At 32.3% G+C, this 26,068-nt stretch overlaps 1 protein-coding gene across 7 annotated transcripts in view; it reads left to right on the forward strand.

Annotated features, from left to right (window-relative positions):
• Window positions 1–26,068, forward strand: part of LOC115875628 (collagen alpha-1(XVIII) chain-like) — a 955,759-nt gene that overhangs the window by 266,204 nt on the left and 663,487 nt on the right. For all 7 annotated transcript variants that reach the window (XM_030891132.1, XM_030891136.1, XM_030891133.1 and 4 more), the window contains exon 2: window positions 9,749–9,855. In XM_030891132.1, coding sequence (XP_030746992.1) covers window positions 9,749–9,855 — 107 coding nt within the window. The remainder of the gene's footprint in view (window positions 1–9,748; window positions 9,856–26,068) is intronic.

The following is a 26,068-nucleotide window of genomic DNA, read 5'->3' on the forward strand; positions in this document are numbered from 1 at the left end:
GTAATTTTTTTTATAGGTTTTGGCTTCGTTTTTGAGTAAATTCGCCTGTGTGCGGTTTCTAAATCTTTGACATCCCTTTACGTCAATCAATGCCTTTCTACTCTTTTCTTTTATTTTATTTACGGTTGGAACGTTCTACCGGACGTGTTCGATAACTCACACTTTACTAGAAGGAATGTTACGACCATTAAACTCGAATTTATATCCGAAAGCTTCGATTTTTCGATTGAATGCAAATCGTAGTGAAATTCCCTAGTTCTACCGATAAAAAAAACAATGAAAAATTCGTTTTCAGTCTCAGAAAACAAAATGCTGTTTTATGAGCATAGTTAAATAAAAATTTACTATTTTATAGCGTTACTGTATCGTTTAAATGAGTTTTTACGCTCCCTGTCATGAAAAATATTCTAATCACATTATATTACACGCATTATATTACCCTCAGTTTTTTTATAAACCTAGGTTATCGCCACAGATGGATGTATAAGTACCAAGTTTAATGTAAATTACTGCATTTTACGACTGTTTTGTTTTTATAGTTTCGAGAAGCTTCTCACAATTTTTCGTGATTTTAATATTACAGATGTCTAGAAAAGATATAACTTTTAGTACATGTCAAATAATTTGTATTGAGGTAAGCTGTTAATAAGTAACGAGATATCAAAATAATATGTTTTCTTTGATAGAAAGTAGATATTAAGCTATATTTTTTTATTCGATAGGGAAAAGAAACCAGTGATGTGTCGGTATTTAAGTAACGCGATGTTGGAGCGGTAATTTTTTTTTGTAACGTCGCGTCGTGTCGCGCTCCGCAACGAATCAGGGACCTGTTACTGAAGAACATGGACCATAATAAGGACAAAACTATAAATTATTTATAATCGCTCTTGGAGTTAGCTCGAACCGCAGTAACCGCATAGCGCCGCGTTTCGCTCCAGCCATCGCGCGTCGCTCTCCTATAGGGTCACGATTTCGACGGTCGCGAACAGTAGGAACTGGAACTGGTACTGGTAAGTACGTAGCGTCGCGCGATCTCGACCGCTTCGTCTATCACAAAGAGATGTAACTGGAACAGGAACTGTAACTGGTAACGATCTATGCCGCAACGTATTTCGCTCCAGTGCCGGTAGTCGCGCGAGTAGTTGTAGTCCGTAGCGTCGCGCTTTCATCGGTCGCTGTACTAGACATTTTTGATTGATAATATGTTAGGTACATTAGATAGTTATTATTGAAATGAAAAGCTAACATAATTAAATTATTCTAGCCATCTGCATGTTGTTTATTGTTTACAAATTTTGTGGGTTTATGAATTGTTATTGTTTATGAATTTGCACGGACGCAGAGATAATAACAGAGAGAGGAGTAGGTAGGTACAGTGACCAGAAATATCGCATAGGTGGGAACAGCGACACTTTGGAAGCCGGGGCTTCGGTTACAAAATCGCCGTATCTTGTCGCGGTATTTCTCTGGAACCGTCGCTATTGTAAGGCGACTAATGTGGAACCGGTATTCCCATCACTAAAAGAAACTATACAAAAAAAATTATATTCGAACGAACAAATACAGGTTTTACTAGGGCGAAGAGATTAAGTTCATAGTAGAACATTGGCCAAAATTCACGGCAGATTCATAATCAGAGACAGAAAGACAGTGAAACATGTAGTGTCTACTGACAGCATTGCTATTGAATGGGATTGAAGGACATCTAAACTAATGAGATTGATGAAGTCATGTTTTGTCAATCTGAAGAAGAAACGACAGAATGCACGTCGGCGCGTCAGCTCGGCAAATCTGCGATTCTATATACTAGGCATTGATAGGCCATTGATAAATTGCTATATGGAGGGTTCAGTCTTCAAGTTGCTAGACTTTTTGAAAAATATGGGACTAGATCGCAGTTGAACAGGCAGAACAATCTAATCTCCGAAGAATCTAATCTAAGGTACAAAATACAGAGATATTACAATATATAGAGAGATTAAAATATTTTTCAAACAAAGCTGTAAATGCAAGTGAAATTCCATAAGCTATCTTACAGTTGAGTTCATTTTTAAACAACACATTTCAAACAAAGCTAATCAATGATATTCACAGGTTTAGATCAGAACCCTTTTACGATACTGCAAAAGCAGCTATAGAAATAATCATAAAACAGTGGGAAGCCAACAAATATCTAGATTGATGCTAACATTCACCAGGGCAGAGATAAGCGAAAAAGTTCATAGTATAATATTCGCCAAAATTTAGGGCAGACCTTATAATCAAAGACCCGACTGTCAAAACTGTAGTGGATCTACAAACAGGACAGTGGAGGCTCAATGGGCATCTAAAGCTGATAGAATTGATAGACGAAGCCATATACGAATCTTTTCAAGAAGGATACATTCTATGTCAAGGTGATCTGGAAAATGCGCGTTTCTTTGTATTAGACAATGATAAGTCAAAGAGCTTTATAGAAGTTGTTTCTTCAATAATAAAGGGCCATTCTACACCGGAAACACGACCTGTAGGATATATTGTGTTTATTTCCTTGATCTATATCTGGCCCAGTCTCCTATCCCTGCGTTCTGCACTTGTCCAACTTGTGCAATTTCTTAATAGGATGGGAACATATTTCCGTTCTAGCCTTCCTTTCCCATGTAGAACGTGTCGATTGTGATTCAGAGCCATTCAATGATTAGGCAAGTGACATGTTATGCTCTCCGCTGTTTCAGGATCTTTATCGCATAGTAAAAACTTTCTTGATACAGGTTGTGCTTGTTCCGGTAGCACTTGATCGTCATATTTCCTGTCAAGCAATTCCTTTGTAGTTTTAGAATCAGGTCCTTCAGGCTTTGCTATGCCCCTGTATGATTTTTTCAGTGAATAGCTTGCTTTTCTCTTATCCAGTGTTTTACTGCACATATAGAGGGTTTGGTTTTCAAGTTATTAGACTTTTGAAATGGATAGGACTGGAGAATGTCGCATTGGAATAGATCCACAGCCACCTCAAAAATCTAATCTAAAGCAAAAGAAAAAAGCTTTAATTAAATCACACGCAACTGTAATTATTAAGAGTATCATAGCTCGAACTGATAACAATTACAGATAGTTATTATAGAATGTTCAAAAATATACAGGATCTAAAAAAAATCATTCATTTTTGAGTATTTCATTAACTTAAAACAGTATAACGATACTACTCCAAAGAAACCTAATTTAAACTAAAACCAATCTTAATTTGTCACGAAAATTGGTCCCTGTCTACGTTCGGACAATAGGAAAACCACGTGCCCAATGACTAAGCACTATATAATAGTTTGTACCGTGAAGGGCAGATAATCGTAACAAAACATAATGACGGCGTGCTATTCTGCTATTATTTGAATAGAAAATACCTTTGTGATATAATTATAATGGTTTTATAATGTATGCCTCCTGAATGCATAGGACAAGCGTTACATATAACATGTTGTTTGTAAATAAATAACAATAAACGATATGCAAGAGACTTGAGTTTTATGAGACAGGTTGGAGGCACACCCTTTATTTTATTCCGACGATTTATTATAAGGCAGTTATAAAACATATTCATGTTTAATTCAACTATACCCTGTGGTGCTTGTTGACTTCCTATATTTTAATTAATTTTTACTATTTAGTAGTAGTTTTTCTAAATATAATTTAAATACATTTACATTTTTTTTTAAATAAAGGGGTATTATAAAAAAAAATATAATTCACCAAACCTTCAAAAAATTCAACAAACAGGTGGAACGCGATGGGGGAATATATTGGCTGACTTAAATTCCCGTACATCAGTGCCCTCCTAATTTTATTTAAAACGTGTAAAAATATAATGTAGGGTAGATTCAATAATTTGTTGGTTTTGTTTTACGTTATCAGAAAATGTTATTAGTTATCAAATTGCGTAAAAATATATTTCTAATAAAAATAGATAAGCTATAATAATTATTTAATATCAAAAATACTTTAATAATATAAAAGATATGCCGGATGGTGCATCATCGTTGCAAACACGCGTGTAAATTTTGAACTGTCTAGATATTGGCTCCCCTGTTAATTTTAGATTTTTAAAGGTCTATGCTGAATACATATATGTCAAATTTGAACAATTTTGGACAAGCACATTTTAATCAATTTAAGAAAAACTAAGGCTGTATTCCGTTGCAAAACCAGGCGAACCAGACCGGTAAACTACGGTAAAGAGCGGTTCCTGAAAAACATCGGTTTGATACGGAACGGTTTGGTAAAATACTGGAAATGTCAAATGTTGACGTTTTCTAAATTTCAATACCTTTATTATAAAATTTATCTTGTATGTATTTTTAATGTACCTATTCTCTGCTTTTACGTTTGCTTCTTCTTTTCAATGGAGTTTAATATTGAAAAATACTTTATTAATAAACTGTTAAACTCGTTAGACAGCTCAAGTGAAGATTTGCAGGTCCAATATTAAAACAGATCAATAATAAATAAACAAATCTAATCAATATTTATGTTTATAGCTTACAAAATATTCACGATTACTTGTCTTGTTTTTCATGTTTTCTTTACATGTTCCTGACTTTAAAAAACAATGGCTGCATGATAAAATGGTGCAAGTTTAAATGGTCCTAAAAAGTCATTCTATTTAGTTAATGAAATGTATTTACCTTTACTGCCTACCTCCATTGCTTTTGGATGTAAATACAAAATATTATTACAAATTTTAGAAATTAAATGAGAATTTCACTGGAACTTCCAATATTTGCTTGATTTCTGTCACATAAATGACACTGATTGACAAACAAAACTAGAAAAACCAGCCTTCTCGCGCTGGTTAGTTTGGTGACAGTTATAATCGAATTTTTTAGGAACCGTGTTCAGTAGTAAGAAAACTTTCAGGAAACCGATAGAAACGGTACATAAAACCATAACGAAGGTAAGCAACGGAATACACCCTAAATTTATTTTTAAATTTAATCTGAACAGGTACCAATGCAAAACCAGGCAAATACGAACGTATTTAAAATTGCCAACCCATAATTTTGTCAATGTCAAATTGTAATTTCTAATCGTAGGCTTATTTGACAATGATTAAATCATAGGTTGACAACTTAAGGTATGTTGAAATTTGACTGGTTTTACATTGGAAATGGCAGTTAAAATCGACTTAAATTACGTAAAATCCGCTTGTTCAAAAGTGTTTAAATTTGACATATTTTGTATTTAGCATACGCAGACCTTAACAAAACTATTTACGATTTAGTTGTAAAATTAATAGGGAAGCCAATATTTAGACAGTACAAAATTTGCATGGGATTATCTATGCTACCAACGACACCACCCGGTATAATTAGTTAAATCTAGGTAAATTTTATACTTAATTGGTGTACTACTTATCAGTGAAAATTATTCCCTTATTTATCTGGATTTTCGATGGACGTCTTTTTCTGGATTTCGCAATGATGTAACTGTTAATTTAAGTTCTGACACAATGTTCTAGATTTTCTTCCTCGAAACAGAACAAATTGCAGAATAAATAATAAATAACATAATATAAGCTCAGAGTCTTCTGATGAGGTTAATATTTTTAAAATAACTATAAATTAAATCATTGAGATTTGTGCACATATAAATTATATCTTAAAACTCTTTCAATAATCTGGTTGTTTGAGAAACGCTGTGTTGGCTTCCTTTACGTTTTCGGTAATACATGATTAAGTTCTTGTGGTATTTGGTATCTAAGGCTTGGTTCTTATTATTAAAATTTTCCAAAACTTAACGGGTGTGCAGGTCAATAAGCGTGATAAGGTGTTGACTGGCGTAACGAATATTTTTGACTATATATTATAGACTAGAAAGTAATATGTCTAACTATAGTGTTACGGATAATTCGTCAAGTCACCGATTATGGAGAAAAATAATTAATAACTGTTATTATGTAGGTACAACTAATTTTATCAATTATGTTTTAATGATATCTAGGTTGGTTATAATATGTTCGCTATACGCGATATATTCTATAAAAGTATACAAGGTGTTGCATAAAAAATGAATCAATATTATATTAGTGTGGAACTCAAAACTTTTTGGGCTACTCTCACCAAAACTCTTAAAAATTGAAATATCTCTTAAGTGTACACAAGTAAAGAGTCACAATTTTCAACAAACACCAGTTTGTTCAAAATTTCCCGAATCTCTCAGAGTAGTATTCAGAGTCTCTCGTAGTATTCAGAGTAGTATCTAAGCTTGATTTGGCGATATTCATCATCATCATCATCATTATTTTCAGCTTATTCAGCCATTCCTCATATATTTAGATACTCTCTTTGTAGTTGGGCCAGTTGTTATCCATTGTTGGCTATGCAGGCCAAAGTTATCCCTGCTAATTTCCTAATATCATGGTCCCATCTCAGATTTGGTCTTCTTCTAGGTCTCTTAATTCCTCGTGGGTACTATGTTGTAATTTGTGTGGTCCATCTGTTGTCTGTCCTTCTTGCCAGGTGTCCTGCCCATTGCCACTTGAGGGATTTTATTTTGTGGAGAATATCTATTTCCTGGGTCTTTTGTCGTATCCATTTCGAAGTTTCCTTATAATGTCCGTTTAAGAGTTTACATTTCGCATGCTTAGGTTATGTCTGGTAGTACACATTGGTCGAATGTTTTCTTCTTTATATAGAATGGTATTCTAGACTTAAATATGATTGAGTTTCTTTCATTAGTCGATATTAAATATAATTAACATGTATACTTTGTTTTTTATTAGGACCGAAACAGAAGTCCTTTGTTTTAAATTAGGTCGACGTTTAGCACAATTTATTTGTATCTTCAGGATACTACAAAGTTGAGAGAGAGAGAGAGAATAGGGTTGCCACCTTTTGGCAAAGTAAAAAAAGGACATTGGACTATGAAAAAGGACCGGGGAGAAAAACTCCCCTTTTTAAGACCACAATGGTTAAAAATAAAACTTAAACTATAATTTGAGATTAAACGGGTATATGCTTTATCTATTAGGAGTAAAAATGATACTTTTGGTGGCGAGGCTGTACGTTTGACGACATTACAGGCGAGGCAAAAAAGTAATTTTTACCCTGAAGAAGACATGATATTTTTTTCAAACGTCCACAAATAATTTTTTAAACAATTTCAAACGTAGCAAATAATATAAAAATATTTAAAGGTAATACCCTGTAAGAGGAGCCTGTAAGTAATTATATATCATGAAATTATAGTTACCGTTTGGTTACAGTCGTTGAATTTGATACTTTATATACACTTTATAGCAAAAATATAATATTTTTGTGACGTTTGAAAAAAAAACGATTATTTATAAATTTTATCACATATCTAATAAAATTTGGACGAAAGGAATATTACTGCTGTAGATAATTTTCTCAGAGGAAATAAAAAGGACTTTTTGGGTCAAAAAAAGTCAAAAGGACAATTTGTTCCAAAAAAGACTGTATTTTTCAAAAAAGGACAGGTGGCAACCCTAAGAGAGAGTAAAATACAAGCAAAAAATTAGGAAAAAAATAAAAACAACCCAAAAAACACATTTCAGTGGAATTCCACACATATACAATTGGTGAAACTCACCTAATGTTAACAATTAAATAAAATATATGTATATGTTACCAATATTTAAATCTGAATTTTCTCAGCCATTTCCATTAATATACTGGTATACCATTAATATACGGATGGTATAGAGGGGAGTGGTGGATATACTTTTATTATTTAACACATAACACACCCGTACATTTAAAAAAAAAAACAACACCCATATACAAAAATATCAAAAAATCTTCCAAAAAGAAAAAATCGATGCAGCAATCGATTTACCAATACAACCGTATTCAGAGAGCAACTACTTCTAGCTGATAAAATACTAAGATAATTTTTACATGGAGATAAAGAATAGTTGAATAGTTATTTTTTATACAAGATGATAAAATTGAGTATTTTATCATGGACCGAAAAGATTAAGTCACAAGCGATGAAATCGCGAGTGAATTAATTTCGGGAGACGATAATGCAATTTTATCGTCGTGTATAAAACATTTTTTTTCATAGCGAGTTACGTTATAAAAAATATTCAGAAATTATTATTTCAAGGAATTTATTCGAGTAGAGAAAATATTGTGCTGGGTTGGCGTTGGTTTCTATGTAATTTGACAAATAAATAAAGCTGTCTCTTTAGTTGTCAGTTTTGAGTCGATATTTTTTAATTCTCTTTCGTGTCGATTGCTGATTGAATGGGAGCCAGAAATGGCTCAAAACGAAATAAGTAAATTACCAACAGATATTCAAGCCGAGGCGACAAACACCATATCCAAACTACTTCCATTTAAATCCCGAATAACTTATGAAAAGGAATACAAAAAATTTCAAAAATGGAAGTAATTAAAAAACGTGCGAGAAGAAATAAAGTTTTTAACCTATCCTCGCTGTTAAAGTTAAATGATACTTTTTTTTACTACTATATTATACTACATTTTTTAACCTTTTTTTCGCCACATTTTTTAACCTAAACAAACCAATCTACCCTTGTGGTTAAAGTACTGTATGATCGAATAAAAACGGCGTCCAGTTGGCTTGGAAATGACGATCGATGGCCTTTCCTATATAAATTTACATATAAAATGACAGCGATCTTCATTTCATAGCCATCGCTGACGCCGTTATCTACTATTATTTGGATTTAAACCATTATTTTGAAGTTATATTATTTAATTTTTGAAAGAATATTAAAATATTCTGTACTCAGGTCTTCTACGTTTGTTCTTTTATTAACGCAATTTTTTTTTGGATTTCGATCACCTCTGCAATTAGGCTTTTTTAATAATTTGATTGTGTTTGTAAAATAGTGGTGTTGTCAAAATCAAAGTTATGACTTGTTTCTAATTTGTGTTCTACTAATGCGGTAGGATTAGATTTTAAAATAATAATTAAAATGTTTGATCTTGGAGTCTTGATCTTGAATTTCAGCTATTACGTTCACTTGTGTTGATCCACTCTGGACTGGTTGATCTTTGAGAAGCAGTTGATAATTCTTCACTGTCTCACCCAAGATTTACAACATATTCCTAACCATAAAGACTAGGTTTTTGTTGCTAACTGTGCTTTTTTCCTGTAGCTCATTATTTTTTTGTGGAATCAGGTTGTAAACATTACTTCCTGATACCTCTACATCTACAACTTGATCACTTGAACACATTATTATTATCGTTGAATGCTAAGGATCTGGGTGTTCTCGTTGATCGTTCAGAAATACTTCTCTTTGCAAGTGATGCACACTTAACTTTACACTTTTCGAAGGTAATATATTCCCATGAATGGGTATGTATTACCCATTCATAGGTAATACATACCCATGAATGAGAATGTATTACACAAGTTACACAAGCTGGCTGTAGTACTAATCTTATCAAATTCGGCATTTGACAGTCCAGTGAAGTGCCCTTAAGTGAAGTTCCCTTATGAATCAATTTGCAACATCCACTACATTCTATTGTATGCCGACTTCCTTTGACAGCTGGCTCACAAACGAAATATTTCCCATTATTTTCCATCTTAAATGAGCATCTGTTTTATTTAAATAAAAACAATCAAAAGAAAAATGAATAGAGACGATAACTAATAGTATTCACCTACCTAATTCAGCAAAGTGTTCGCCATTATAATAATACATTGAACGAGCTCTTTCAAATACATACAATTATTTAGATTTGAAATTTACTAATGCTCTTTATTGTTATTATAGGTTAAGGTTGCTTTTGCTACCGTCCATATGGATTTTTCTGTCTCCTACTCTTGGGGAAGATGAGTTTGCGTTACCGCCATCATTTGCACAAGGAGAAAGTCCTGGAGGTAAGTGAAAATAAACTATATACTAATTGAAGGCAAATAAGTTAGAAGTTTGTTGAAATTTATATCCCAATGTACAGGTTTTTTGGTAGTAATATACTCTCTGATGGATCTCCATTAAATTATGTTACGGTAATGAATCCGGACCAAAAATGACCTTTTAGGACCAAATATGGTCTTAGTATAGAACCATTAATTTTATTTAATATAATATTACATTACTCGTCTGAGAGTAAAAAAGTAAAGTATTTTAAGTTAAAGTCTCCTTTTTGCTGCTAAGGCTAATCTGGACGGGGCCTACTTTGTTTACGCGTAATCCGAACCACGGTCCTCGGCCATATCATGGTCAATGTCATACCGACTTGCGAGTGTTTAAATCGACTCTTACTCACGATATATTAGATATTCTGGAACCGGCGTGAATGATTTATTTTGTTTATAGATGATACACTCTTTCCATTGAACAACAACACGAAAGAGTTTTAAGACGGTCACCCATCCATCTTCTCGCATATTCTTATGTCGCGTAACTTCGGTGATCTATCAGGGACCAGTGTTTCGCCGTCGTTGGGCCGTTGCTCCCTTATAAAAGTGTTTTATTATTGTGGAGAGATTAAATAAATCTTGAGATAATCGCAATAGAGTCACTGTTAATTTAAGTTCTGCCACAATTTCCTTCTCGATTTACTACCTTTAGACAACTACCAGTAGTAGAATAAATAGCAAATAACATAAAATAAGCTCAGTAAAGACCGACAAATCCACAAAATTTCAACTCAAATTCAAATGTCAAATGAATTGTAAAACAGAACGGTCAAACAGAACTGTCAACGAACCCTACGGCCCCTTGTCCGTCTACCATACATGAGTACATGGATAGCATTATACTCCTTCCTTAATCTTTTTTATTCAAAGTATTGTGGTTTTCTTTGTTACATAAATTCAGTGGAATGAACGAAACATTCAAAACTGACAGACGTTACTTCGTCAAAACAAATAAATGTCTTAACACTGTTTAAAAATGAAGTGAAAAAGTAAAACCTGTTGCAATAATGAACAACTCTATACAGATAGAAACAGAATTATAATAATTACAATCCAACCACAGTTTCTATCTAATTGCCATCGTAAAACATTCAGATAATGATTTTTTGCGGGTCGAGCTTAGTATCTATATCTTTCTCTCTTGTCATTTTTGGTGGCTGCTCTAAGAAGATTCTAGAAGCACCAAGGGCATATAAAGATTGACAAGTTTGCAAAGAACGCAATTTGCGGCTAATATTAATACCTGAGTCCATAGTGCCTAATACCTTAAGGCAAAAATTGAATCAAAAAAAGCTGAAGAGGATGTCGATGTCCTTATTGAGAGAAGCACACCTTAGCTCCATTAAATAATTACGTTACAATAAGAGGGAGATATTGAACTTTTGGTAATTTTAATAGGCCCAGTGTAGACCTGATATAAAGAATGCGTTCTTTATAAAACGAATACAAAAGACAGTTGTCTCAAACACGCTGATACATTTTTTTACTAATTCAAAAAACTTTTCTATAGGAGACAGACTAAAACTAATATAGGTGTCTGGAGCTCAATTTTTATCTAAAACATGATGGTGAAAACCGCACACCGATATCTGTTACTGTTTCAGAGTTACGGGGTATTTACCAAAAATATAAATTTTTAACAAATCGCTATGTAACTTTTTTGCTATGGAAAATTTTGTATTACAACCTTTCCTAATCACTTTTTTACGCAGAATTTAATGGTTTAATTATACATTTTTTTAAATTAACAATTTAAGTGTCATCTACAGAAAAATTGATTTTTTATTTGCGAGAGAGATACCTTGTATATTTTTAATTAACTGAAAAGGACTTAAAATTACCTTTCCAAAAATATAGCATACTGAATATTTTGTTATAGTCCTTTTCGAAATAGAGAATTTTTATTCGCCACTTTTAACTAGGAGGCTTTGGACACCTTAGTGATGATCTGTGCCTAATGGAACTCGAATACATATTTTTCCAGCAAGACGAGGCACCGCACAGTGCTTCGAACATATGGCTCTAGAGGACAAAAATGGAAAACTTCTCTTTTATTGTAGGCAATTTATTCAAACTAGGTTTATTTGAACACAAATGATGAGTACTCTCATTGTACTAAATGATGATGTTCTTAGTCCCACGTTTATGAAAAAAAATCTTATACATAATAAAAATGTTGGAGCTGTGTTCCATCGAAGGAAATAATAATTTATAGTATGAAAACGGTGTAAGTATTAAATACATCCCTGTGATAAAAAAGAATTCAAATAACATTAGAACATGATTCCACAATATAAGCCTAATATAAGATAAAAATATTTTTCTTTAATGAAAAAGAAACATTAATGCTATATTTAATTAAAAAAAAATTAAGATAATATAAATTTACTTTAGGACAACAAAATACATAAATCGAAACTACTCTGATTCAGAAGAATCACTGCTGACAGAATCTTCCAAATTTATAGTATCCAAATCACAGGTAGATGAAATATCCTCACATATAAGATATTTCTGTACATCATTTTCTAATATGTTACTTTTTCGCGTTGTTACTGTTCTTTTTGTTGGTATGAGGGGTTTGGATGTTAATAGTTACCTCTTTAATAGACCATATCCATATATTATTTTTTCCTTTTCTTGGGTATGAGGTTTTATAATAAATTGAAAGATGGAAACTTTTTTTATGCGACGTTTCTCGCTCCAACATAGTTGGCTTTTCCAGGCACAAGTGGTATCTCATTTAACTGGAAGGTTCATCAATATCTAATAAAGAACACATTTGTTGATATACAAATAATTTTGAGTTCTTGTCCTTATGATCAAGCCAAGTATAAATAAGATCGGCATTGCTTATCAATTTTACTCCATCTGAAAAGTATTATAAAATAAAGTTCGTCGCAAGCAGACGCAGGTGAACTATACAAAAATTAAAAGTGTATGAATATGACAACAAAAATATTCAATAAATACGATATGTTTTGATATGTTTTTTTAATGCCTTTTTGAAGTTTGAAATCGTAAAATTTTTATACCCATTTAAGAATCATCTTAAAAAATAAATAAAAAATAAACAATCACGAACTTGTTTAGAAATAAATTTAAAGTACATACCTTGTTTAACAATATCCATAGTGGCTTTCAATTAAGTACGTACCGTTTAACTCCATATACAGAACTACTATGAATGTTATTCTTTTCACTGATATAAGATAATGATCGCAAAATTTATTTTTAGTGAAAATTTTGCTAACAAAAAACGCTGTTTATGAAAAATAATATACAGGATGGTTGAACATTGCTATAAGTATAAAATTACATATTCAGATATTAGTAAATTTTAACTTTTTTTTCGATTTTTGTCCATGGGACGAAGCACTGTGCACCGTCTCAGAATGCTGAAGTTATCAGAAAAGTTTTGCATTCAATTTCGAGAATAATATACCAAGATCCCAGCCGTTGGCCGTCGAGGCGCCCGGACTTAGCGCCTATGGATTTTTATCTTTGAGGAAGAATAAAGATTTTTATTTTTAAGCTACCCGTATCTAGACAAGAATTAGAGGTACTTAGCCGTTATGTGAGGTCATCTTTCATCCCCAGTCGTTGGGGTCGACATAAAAAATGTAGGCATAATCTCATGTCTTGATTTGCTATTTATTTTTATTGTTATTTTTTTGAAGATTGTTTCTTGTGATTATGGTCCGTAATAAAATGTTTTTTTTTTTTATCAAACACATTATCATAGTCAACGTTTCGATCTTTATTAGATCTTTATCAGAACCTTTTTATTATAACCTTGGACGTCACAAAAACAAAATTGTAAATTTACATTTTAACACCGCTAATAGTCAGATTACTACATTTAATAATGTGTTCTTTTTATATAAATTGGATTAGGATCGAAAGAAATCAACAGAAGTCCTTTGTTTTAAATTTGTCGACGTTTCGCAAAATTTATTTGCATCTTCAGGACACTACAAAGTTAAGAGAGCAGAAAATACAATCAAATAAAAGTTTTTTTTTTTTTCAAAAATTTAACAAACCACCCAAAACACATATCAGTGGAATTCCACATATATACAATTGGTAAAACTACCCTAATGTTAACAATTAAATAAAATATATGTATTGTTAACATTAGGGTAGTTTTACCAATTGTATATATGTGGGATTCCACTGATATGTGTTTTGGGTGGTTTGTTAAATTTTTGAAAAAAAAAAACTTTTATTTGATTGTATTTTCTGCTCTCTTAACTTTGTAGTGTCCTGAAGATGCAAATAAATTTTGCGAAACGTCGACAAATTTAAAACAAAGGACTTCTGTTGATTTCTTTTGATCCTAATCCAATTTATAAAAAAAGAACACATTATATATTATTGGATCGACAACAATAAAAATTATAACTACATTTAATATCAAACAAACATATAGACAGAACACCTATAACTTTTTATTGTTATTAGATACAGTTTAAATGTGTTGATGTTGTTAAATATATTTGAAATTGTCATAAAATTCTGTATCTCTCATTGCAAATATTATTTTCGTTTTAATTGCTGTTCACAGCTAGAATTTTTTTCCATTACACAGCTGGCGCCGTTCAAAACCTACTTATTCAAAGTGGGCGAATTTTTAAAAATTCTATATCTCGAAGAGGAATCGAGCAAAATGTCAAATACTATACTTTTGGAAAGGTAATTTTAAATTATTTTCAATTAATTAAAAACATACAGGGCGTCCCATATAAACAAACAAATTTTCTGTTGATAATTTTTGAATTATTAATTTAAAAAACTATACTTAAACCATTAAATTCTACGCAAAAAGGTGCTTTGGAAATGTTTTCATAAAAACAATTTTTTTCATAGCAAAAAGTTATAGCGATTTGTTAATAATGCACATTTTTGAAAAACACTCCGTAACTCCTAAACGGTAACAGATATCGATGTGCGGGTTTCACCATCATGTTTTTGATAAAAAAAAATTACACCGATATTAGTTTTTGACTATCTCCTATAATAGAAAAGGGTGTTCTGGAACGTCCTTGCTACTATTGGATTAATGGTGTGGTTACAAAATAAAACAATATAAACATAAAATTTACTTCTAAAGAATCAAAACAGTACTATAAAATACTATTATATAAGAGTTTCTTGCCTTGAACTGCTAATATAGAAATTAATTCCACGTTGTGTTCATCATAATGTGGATCAACCTGCTCTCACTACCGGGTTCGGGGCTCTACCCCATCATCAGGTGAGCTTGGGTCGTTTCCACAAAATGACGAGCACAGCGCAGAGTATCTAAATACGACTTGTCGTAAAGTAGCGGTAGGATGTTACATCCCGTTATGACGAACACAGCGTGAAATTAATTTCTATATTAGCAGTTCAAGGCAAGAAACTCTTATATAATTTTATTATATACTTAAAAACTGCAAGAAATTTATTTTCCATTATATACTTTGGGCTATCCAAAAAAAGCCTTAATTTACTACCGATAGTTGTGCCTCGGTGGTACGAAAGTACTACAATTGCACGCAGGCCGGTACTCGCGATGCGGGACTTAATATCTTACCGCTACTTTACGACAAGTCGTATTTACATACTCTGCGCTGTGCTCGTCATTTTGTCGAAATGACCAACGCTCACCTGATGATGGGGTAGAGCCCCGAATCCGGTAGTGAGAGCAGGTTCATCCACATTATGGAGAACACAGCGTGGAATTAATTTCCATGTTGAAGGCAAGAAACTCTTATATAATTTTATTATATACCTAAAAACTGCAAGAAATTTATTTTCCATGATATAAAATACTATTTAGATACAATGAATTTAATAACTTTTGAATATCAGTGAAAAGAGATATAGTCTGAAAGCGGCAATAATGCGAATGTACTTGACGTGCGTTTTCTGTTTGGAGCTTGCCAGGTCGAGGTAGACAACCAAAGTCGTCCTGATAATGGAGTATAACTCCGAAATCGGTCGACGAATGGGTGGTCTCAGTGGCCTGAAAAGCTTTAAACAGAAATACTTCGTTATAATTAATTAGATTGAATTAGTAATTCGTACATAAAGCAGGTGTACGGCTGTCAAATGCTTTTCAAAATATAGCCCTGCTAAAAAATGCGTACGCAAGAGATATAGTGATACTCTCTATTCTTATTTAACCCAATTCAATGCTATACAAGACAGAGCTTTTGTATTATTATCGCCACATTATAACGCCCCGAAGCTACTAATTTAACACGTCCGGTCGTTTCCAGATGGCCTCTAATACAATCACAATCCAAAGCGACAGAAAACACAATAATGGCGAGGGTCAGTCGAAAATTATACGGTCTCTGGAACCGTCTTATTACGCTGTCCGGTCCTGCACTGTGCCCATTAGGGCCTAGCGCCGCTGAAAATACTTCAATTACTCCAGCATGTACGCGATAAATTTAATATTGCGGTTTCGGTTTTCATATTTTGCGGTTCTGTTCGATGTTCTGCATAACATGGGATTCCGATCCTGTTTTATATTTTATTAAGTTTTTGAGGTGGCTATTGTGCTTAGTTTTAAAGATCCGTTTCTGATCTCTATATAGGTTATATTATATATCTCATTCCTATATATTACAAAAAGGACACTGAACACTCTATATAGGTCTTATCTTTGTCTAATATCAGGTATCATTGTCTAATACAAAGAACCGCCATATTTGCACTGACATAAAACGTGTTCTGCTGTATCCTTCTTCTGATTAATAAAATCTGCACATAGCTTTGTTCGTTAATCCTGTCAGCTTTATACCGGGTGCGTCATAAAAGTGGCTCACCCCTATAACTTTTTTTATTTTTTCAGATAAAAAAACGAGATTTGGTATGTTCCCCTGGTATGTTCCCCTGATATGTTCCCTATTCAATGGTCCTATCTATACAAAAAGGACATTGAACTCTCTATATAAGTCTTTGTTAATGGCGTATCATTATCTAATACAAAGAACCGCCATATTCGCACTGACATAAAACGTGTTCTGCTGTGTCTTCTTCCGATTAATAAAATCTGCGCATAGCTTTGTTCGTTCATCCGGTCAGATTTATACCGAGTGCGTCTCAAAATTGGCTTACCCCTACAACTTTTCTTATTTTTCCAGATAAAAAAAACGAGATTTGGTATGTTCCCCTGGTATTTTCCCTATTCAATATGACATCTACTTCTGACATTCTCGCTTAAAAAAATGGATTTTAAATTTAATCCATGCCATGACTGTGTTGTGACACTAATTTTTAATCAAGGAGCTCTGGAAAATTATATTTGATCGTCTAATGTGTCTCGCGTTTGGTCCTGGCTGGTTAAAGGATGTCCAAATTGTATTTTTAATTATATCTCAATTTTTCAAATGGAACAAGGGTGGCTCATTAGCATATTTAGATAAAGATTTATTTTGCGAATAATTTGGTACCACACACTTGGTATTTCGAGTCAAGTTGTCGTTACATTAAGGACCATGGCACTATAATTTAAAATTTAAAATGTTATTTTTTTTTAATTAAAAATGTTAAAAGTTGACATTTGCTATGACATTCTCACAGAATGACATTTTGTATCAAATGAAGTAAAAAATACCAAGGGTGTCATCTAAAAATCAAAATGTGTAGTCCTTTCCGATGAAACATGAACCAACCGAAAATAATAGTCAATAATCAATAGTCAACAGTTCGTTTGACTTTCCATATTTGAAAGTCAAACGAACAACTGTCTTTGACAAAGGTCTGATGATAGCTGGAATTGCCGAAACCGGTCACTAATTAAGAAATTTTTTTGACAGTGGTTTGGACTTTGTTCTTGATTTTAACATTAAGTTTTTATACCTTAAGTTGTCAACCTACGATTTTATAAATATTAAATTGTATTTTTTAAACGTTAGGCTTTTGTCTGTTTGTAACAAATTTTAAATTGCAATTACAAAAATGCATTTCAGGAAACTAACTGTAGGTATTATAACGCAGTAGCGTAAACAGCACAACAAATTGACAAAATCATAGGTTGAGGACTTAAGATATGTTGACATTTGTCTGGTTAGGTTAGGTTACATTGTTACCTGTTCAGTTTTAATTTAAAAATAGATGCAGTTTTTTTTAATTAGTTAAAAACAGCTTTATATATCTAAGATTGTTAAAATTTGATATGTTTATTCAACATACTTCTTCTTGCGGTGACGTGCCTGTCTTCGGGTGTTGGCGATCTCCATGACTATTTTGTTGAAGAGTTCTCTCTCTCTTCTTAGAAATCTTCTGCTGCATGAAACAGCCTCTCCACCCCCAAACTGGTCCAGTTCCGTATATTTCTCAGCCATGACAGTTTCTTTCGACCTACCCATCTTCTACCTTCGATTTTTTGTAGAATGATTAAACGAGGAATATAATATTTCGTGCCACGCATTATGTGTCCAAAGTAGCTAACCTTTCTGGACTGGTTAAGAGTTCCCGAACTTTATTTAGCTTTCCAAGAACTTCTTCGTTGTTTCTATGTTCGGTACAAGAAATCCTAAGGATTCTCCGGTAGCACCTTAACAAGGCTTCTATTTTATTTGTATTCTCGACTTACGTAGTGTTCGTAATCGGATTTGCATTGACAGGTTTCTATTAGTTATTCCATTTTTTTGATTGCTCTATGTGCCATTTCAATTCTTGCCTTTACTTTTTCGTCACATGTATTTTCGCTATTTAGCCAGGTTCCTGAATATCTAAAATGTGGTAATTGTTCAATATTGTGTCCGCTGACTTTTATCGGGATTGGATTAATTTGTATTTTATCCACAAACATCCATTTCGTTTTCTTGGTATTTATATTAATACCCCATTTGCAACTAGCTTCATGTACGCTGTCTAGCAGCGTTTGCAAGTCTTCCATGCTCTCTGCGACAATGGAAAACATACTTAAGAATATTTAGATAGTTCAAAATTTGCAAGGGATTTTCTATGTTTTTATTAATATTTTCTATTTGTTTCTAACGCTGATCCACCACCCGGCATAAAATCAATAAAAATTATGGTCTTGCTTAAGATTAGCCATTTAATAACTATAACGCATTAAAGTTAAATCTGAGAACGATATGGCACTCATTACTGTTTTCAAACCCTTTCTGCTTTGCCATTTTCCGAAAGTGCATCGGCTAATAACTGCGGAAAATAGTTTAAATTTTGTAAGTTCCTTTACAAGAATTTCCTTTGAATGTACCTTCCATTAGTGAAGTGGCCGAACTAAGTTTGTTCTAGTAATGTCATTAAGGATGCAACAGACAATTAGGACCAAACGGAGCTTGCGGAGAGAAAGCCCGTGTTCGTCGTTGCTTATGCCAGAGGGCTTTGTTCCGACAAAACGGTAATTTCAATTGGAAATAATAAAATATTTGACGTTCAATATAAACTTCGTCTTCGTTCTCCGTTACATAATTAGATGATATTTTTATTTTGGATATTTTTTTTACCAAACCAATATATTTCGCCAATATTTTAATCTATTTTATGTCCTATAATATCATATATCATCAAAAACATAAAATTATGTTTATGGTGAGAGTAAAAAATGCCATGTCTCGAAACGCAGTTCTTCAATACAAAAAGTTGTGTGATCTCACGTCTCTCTTTAAATCAGTTTTAGTTAATGCTCATGGAAGTATATATTAAACAACATTGTTATAAGTTGTGGCGTCAGTTGGAAAACACGCCTTATCCATTTAAAAAAAATGGCTTAATGCTATACATTAATAGTGGAGCCTAAAATCTACATAAGCATATTTCCAAACTGCAGCAAAGGTCGTCTATTCCTATATAAAATTTACTACAAATTACGATACTGCAGCAAAATCCGTCTTATCCACTTATATTTGCTTTTTATTGTCATTATTGTAGTATAGTATTACTACTGACGTCTTATCCATTTCATAGCCTTACCTAATTTTAATAAAAAAGCATTAGCTAATAATTCCAAATTAGGATGCAAATATCATGCTGTACCAAAACCCGCAAGACAAAACGCATACAAAAAAATGTGTCCATCACTGTCTTGGTGTGGAAAGTGGAATCATTATTTTGTATCTGGTCTTTATAGAAATGAAGATTAATATTTAATTTTTATAGAGAAAAGACACAAAAATTATTGGGATAACGCGGATTTTGTTGCAGTATGATGCATATAGGTACTGCAGCAAAACTCACCTTATCCGAATTATTTTTGTGTTTTTTTTCTGAATAAGTATGAACAATCAGAAGGTTCAAAGTAAAGTCCATTCATTAAATTTACATGAGACAGTGATATTGTCTTTAGAAGCTAGTCTTTGTTCCATTTACTTCTTTTCTTTCTTGGTTTCTTCTTCAATGCACTTCTGCATTGTGCACGACAATAATGAAAACACAGCTGATTGTCTAAATAGGTCGTTATTTTTGAACTGAACAGACAATTCACTATACAATACTGTTAAGGAGAGAATCTTTAGCATTCCACAAAGGTGTCGTTTTCAGTCCGTCTAAATTTCACTATTTAATATACCCATAAAGACGGTTTTTGATTGTCGTTCAGCGAAAGATCCTGTGGTCTTTTCCTACTGTATCCCCAATAAACGGCAGTCAATGTTTTTCTTTTCTTCAACATGAAGAATATTCAAGTCATTGTTATTTTCTTCCTGTTCAATTATTTTTGTCTTCACACTTCCATGTGCCTAATACCTTAGTGCCTTTAGTTTCAAACCTCCGGTTTGTTCTTTAAACTATTGGCTTATTCGGTATAGGCTTTCCGGAGACTGAGCTGCGAACATATCTAACACAGCGAATACTATTTCCAGCAAAATGCCGTTTAACCATGGTCACTTTTTCAGAAGTTTCGAAATTCATAATTATTTTATACAAAATTACTCTGTTTGGTACCTTCAAATTTTTGTAAACAAATTGTGACATCGAATTTGACAATGACAAATCAAATTTTTGCTGGTGTTTTAATAATTATAGTTTTCTCTGGACCGTATTATAAAACTTTAGTATTTTGAAGGTAGATTTTTCCAAATAACTTTTAAATGACTATTCCAAATAAAACGAAATTCTACATAAAAGTACAACTTTAACGCCTCTTCAAAAAAGTCTAATACAACTTTTGCTTAAAATTATCTGGCGAGATAATATTTGACCTTTTCAAAATTAACATGGGATTTCTTATGACCCGTGTTCCGATGCACCACACAGTATGCGCCAAATAATTCCTTATTCCTTGCTTCTTAAACTCAGTCAAGTTATCGATGTACCTGTGAAATCTGTAATTATCGGATAGATTACTTCACAGATTGGAAATTATATCTGGTCTTTTAACTTAGATTTTATTGCCCGTTTTACAGCAATTACCAATCAACTCATTAATGAGATTCTTTCAGATATGCCGCACCGATAACGCGAATTGTGAGATTTATATTCATAAAATGTTTCACAGATTTCCTTATCGCTTTCATATATGTATAATTTTAGATTTAATTTCTTATAAATTAATAATGACAGAATTGACATTTATCCATACCTAATAAGATCCATACGCCTAATAAAAAAAAAGTAAGAATTATAGTGATATTAATTAGTTAGATAAAGTGTATACTTTCGTTATTCATATTAAGATTATTTATTATTAATGATTAAAAGTCTGTACGTATATCAAATTTAACTGTTTAAAATAAAATAAAAATATTGGCAGAATTGACATTTTTATATATAACCAATAAATTTACAAATATAGTGGGACTAATGAGATTCAGGTTTTTTTATAGTTCATTAGTAGGAGTCTATACAAATCAAATTTAACTGTCAGTGGGTGGAAATAATTTTAACTTTATTTTCTTAAAAATTATTGGCGGCTGAATCGACACTTTTGTATAAAGCCTAATAAAATATGAAATATAGTTCTATAAATGAGATGTTAAATAAAATATGAAATATAGTTCTATAAATGAGATGTTTAAATATTTCAGAGCTACTTGTTACTACAAATTATATGTTTATATATCTAAACATTAAATGTCTGTGATTTTAATTTAAATCTGGTGTTTTCAAGAATTGAGGGAATATAATTAAATAATAAATAATTTTATGAGATATTATACCCGTGTGTTCAATAAAACAATATTTCTTTACCAATTTTAATACGGAAAACTCAGTTTTTGTTTTAGTGTTCATAAATATTATTTACGAACACTGAAAAGCAATGAAACAATAATCTTAAATTATAATTTTGATCAATTGATCATAGATGGTGAATATTAGTTTTCCATATTAAAGTTGGTAAAGAAATCTTGTTTTATTGGAAAAAGTATGGCTCTAGATCCTTGTTTAGTCAAAATCAAAAAGCGCAGTTAGAATTTGCAGTGAATGATAGAAAATTTCGTTTATGAATTATATGCATATTTGACCGCGAATAACTTTTAAAGTAAAGTTTCTGTGGAAAAAAACAAAATACCTTTTTTGTAGAGCGTAAAATTTTGTATTAGAATATGTCTTTGTCGGAGCTGTAGGTTCATTTGCTTTGGAGATAAAAAATTAAATGCAAAAGGTTAGAAAATCCCATGTTATTTAAATGGTTCCGGCACGGTTTAAATTAAAAATTAAGAGCTTGTTTACGTTGGATAATTTTTTTAGAGCAAAAACTAAAATTTCAGAGGGCGGCAGCAAAAAAAAAAATCAACATAACTTTTTTATAAGTAGGGATTAAAACTATATAAACTAAGTTTATGAGAACGCCAAAGTTTTAAAAGAAATAAGTGTTGTCTAAAAGACATGACAATATCCTCGTAGATGTTACATGTAGACATTTTAAATGGTATTTTTTCTTCTTTTTGGTTCTGAAGACCGGGAGAAATATACCTTCTGAAATTTGTTGGTTAGGCAAATTCCTTTACGTTTAAAAAGCTACTGGCGAGTTTGTTTCTACTTGGATTCTAAAGACATTTTTATTTCTTTAGATTTTTGTTTCGGTGGTAAAATACCCAAGCTTTTTTCAAGAAATACTATCATTATAACACACTGTTTGTTTTTTTAAGTAGTAATATAGTAGTAGAATGAGTGGGAGGGGGTAGTTCTCCATCTCCGATATCAGTCGTACCAAAGAATATGACACGAATGGTTGTCATCTTGGCGCACTCAGTGATGAGGCGTTTTGGTGTTTCTCCATTTTTCCCACAGAATCTGCATTCGCCGTTTTTTCTTAGCTTCAATCTACTGAGTTGTTCACTGAGGAGGCAGTGCCTTGTTACAAACCCCGTGACAACCCGAAGGTTGTTTTTACTTAAATCGTGAGTCCTGAGAAACTTCTTCCAGTATCTAAGACTGTTGCATGATTCCAAGTTCCGCTTTTAGCTGGTTTCCATTTCAGAGGCAGAAGGATTCTTGTCAAGTTAGTGGAGTGTTAGCTTATATTAAGCTAGAACATTTGCTTGTTAATGACCTTCTATCCCTGGTGAGCTGGCACATATTTTTTGAAATATGTAACTTTTGTATTTAATGGGGGGGAGGTGTAAATGGGGGGGTCGTCATTTTTTTGACAACTTCTTGATCTTGTCTTGATCTTGCCTTTGATTTCAAGACAAGAAACTTGATTTCAAGACAAGAAACTTGACAAGATCAAGACAAGAAATGATATTTGGATTTCAAGACAAGACAAGAAATTACTTCTCAAGATCAAGATTTCTTGACAAGAAATGAAGAAAATCTTGAAATTTCTTGAAAATATAAAATAAAAAAGAAATACTCATTTACTTAGGTATTTGTATATTATATGAATATCCATTAATTGATGGAAAAAAAATTATTAAGCAAAAAATATTTTAACGAAGCACTTGTCGGATGTCGAGGCACTTTGTCGGATGTCCAATGTCCAAAGTTGATATAAGTACGTCCAAAGTTGTAAGTTGTAAAGTGCTGTGGGCCAAATTAAATTGGAACCTTTTTTAATGGCTAATAATTTTTTAATTTTTAGATGTTTTTTTTAATAATTTTTTGGATATGTTATGGCCTACGATATTAGAATAAAAAAAACTTTGCGACGCGGGTCTACTTCAGTGGCATACAGACTTTTTTAGAATTAATGTAAAACTTTTAAAATAAAAAAAAATAATACATTTTAATGTACGCCACTGAAGTAGAGTAGCTTTTATCATTGTTGTGTTTTGACTGTTTTTATGTGTAGTAGTATTATCACTGTCACTACTGTCAAAGTCACTAATTAAACTTCTACGTCCAGGTGCCTGAGGTGGTAGGTATTCTGAACCAGATTCAATTACGAATGGCTCAGATTTGCTGCTCAACGAACCATCACAATCACTAATTTTAATAATAATAATAATTAACAAAATTATGTAAATTAGTTGATTTTGGCTACTGTAGTATGATGAGCCCAAAATTTTTGAATTTTTTGAAAATTTGATGCCTGACCATCGATTTTACGCCTAAAGCATAAACATCACATTAACCAATCTCACCCATTTTCCCATTTTGTCAAGAAATTTCAAGATTTCTTGAATCAAGACAAGAAATCAAGAAATATCAAGATTTCTTGAATCAAGACAAGATATCAATTCTCAAGAAATCGTCAAGACAAGATTTTTTTTAATTCTTGAAAGTATTTCAAGACAAGACAAGAAATTGATTGTCTAAGTAAATGAGTTTAAGGGGTTGTCAGAATGCAAAAGTTATTTGTAATATAATGGACAGAAAAATTTGTTTTACAATTAAAATCCCACTGACAAGCTTCCGTATAGATTATACGTAATGGTGTTCACAAAAAATAACTTTTTAATTTTTAGATTTAGTGGAGAAGTCCAACAAATCAACAAATGTATTTAGACATTATTCACTCTGTATGATCTAACTCGTTTTTTAAACAGTTCGTAAACCAAATTTTTACTACAGTAAATTACAAATTTTACAAGCGTAAAACCGCAGACCAACCGCCCGTCACGCGCAGACACACACACTAACACATCGGCAAAGCATATTTACATGTAAATATAATTCGTCCGAAGCGATGGCGGCGATAAAATTGATTTACTTAATGATCCACTTACACAGTGCATTTATTAACATAATCGGGCGGCATTAGAGGATAAATGAAGCTAGAACTTCCTAATGATCGGTGCATAATAGGCGACCGCTCCTACCGGCGGCATCGGCACTAGATCAGGAACAACGGACGGACACTTTAATGCAATAATAAACGGTGAATTACGCGCCATTGCTTCGAAGAATAGAGGTTCTTTATTGGTATTTAATTGAAACGCTCCCTAAAGATATTAAGCTATGATAAATGAGTATACAGTACTCTTTCGAGTACTAAAGCAATATTACAAATCTAGTGTATCCTTTAGCAATAAATTTGTTACAAAGTTGCAATGGATCATTAAATAAGGTGTCCTTGTTTGTAATTCTAGACTGTCTAATATTCAATTCACAGATAGTAAAGTTTCAGTTCCTTTTTGTTCAAGAGTTTCAGTTAATAATAAAGAAATAGGTATATCGTTCCCTTTATTTTCAAAGGACATGTTCACACACGTCCGGATCCATCACCGATCTTATCGCCAGACAATGTCCGTTCACAATTAAAATTCGTTGTCGGCAATATTTTCTTGTTCCGTCAATCAGAGCTAGCCTTTTTGTAAGAAGTTTGCTGTTTTTGCCCTTCTCCAATGAATATTTTGTCTTTTCAGGATTCTATATTATTGGGGAGTATACCGGGTGTTTCTCAAAAATAGCTTACCTTTATTATTTTTTCAGATATAAAAACGAGATTTGATATGTTAGTATATGACATAAATTAGGATTTATTGACGTATTCAATTGTTTTTGGTCACTTTCTGTTTCACCGAAAATGACTACAACTTTTAATTTATAAATGGCACCCTCGGTATTTTTTTACTTTATTCGACGAAAAATGACACTCTGAATAGAATGAAATATCACATGTCAACTTTTGATATCGTATTTATCGTATGATATCGTATTAAATTTTCATCTAGAATATCATGGCTGTGTTAAAAACACTAACTTTAAATCAAGGAGTTTTGTGTCTTGTCCTGGCTGGTTAAAATATTTTCAAATCATATTTGAAGGGCCCAGGGGAATAACTTGATATGGCGACAATTTTAGAATTTTACAATAT

This window comes from Sitophilus oryzae, unplaced genomic scaffold (assembly GCF_002938485.1).
Source record: "Sitophilus oryzae breed Bouriz unplaced genomic scaffold, Soryzae_2.0 scaffold_1393_pilon_pilon, whole genome shotgun sequence".
Lineage (NCBI taxonomy): Eukaryota > Metazoa > Arthropoda > Insecta > Coleoptera > Curculionidae > Sitophilus > Sitophilus oryzae.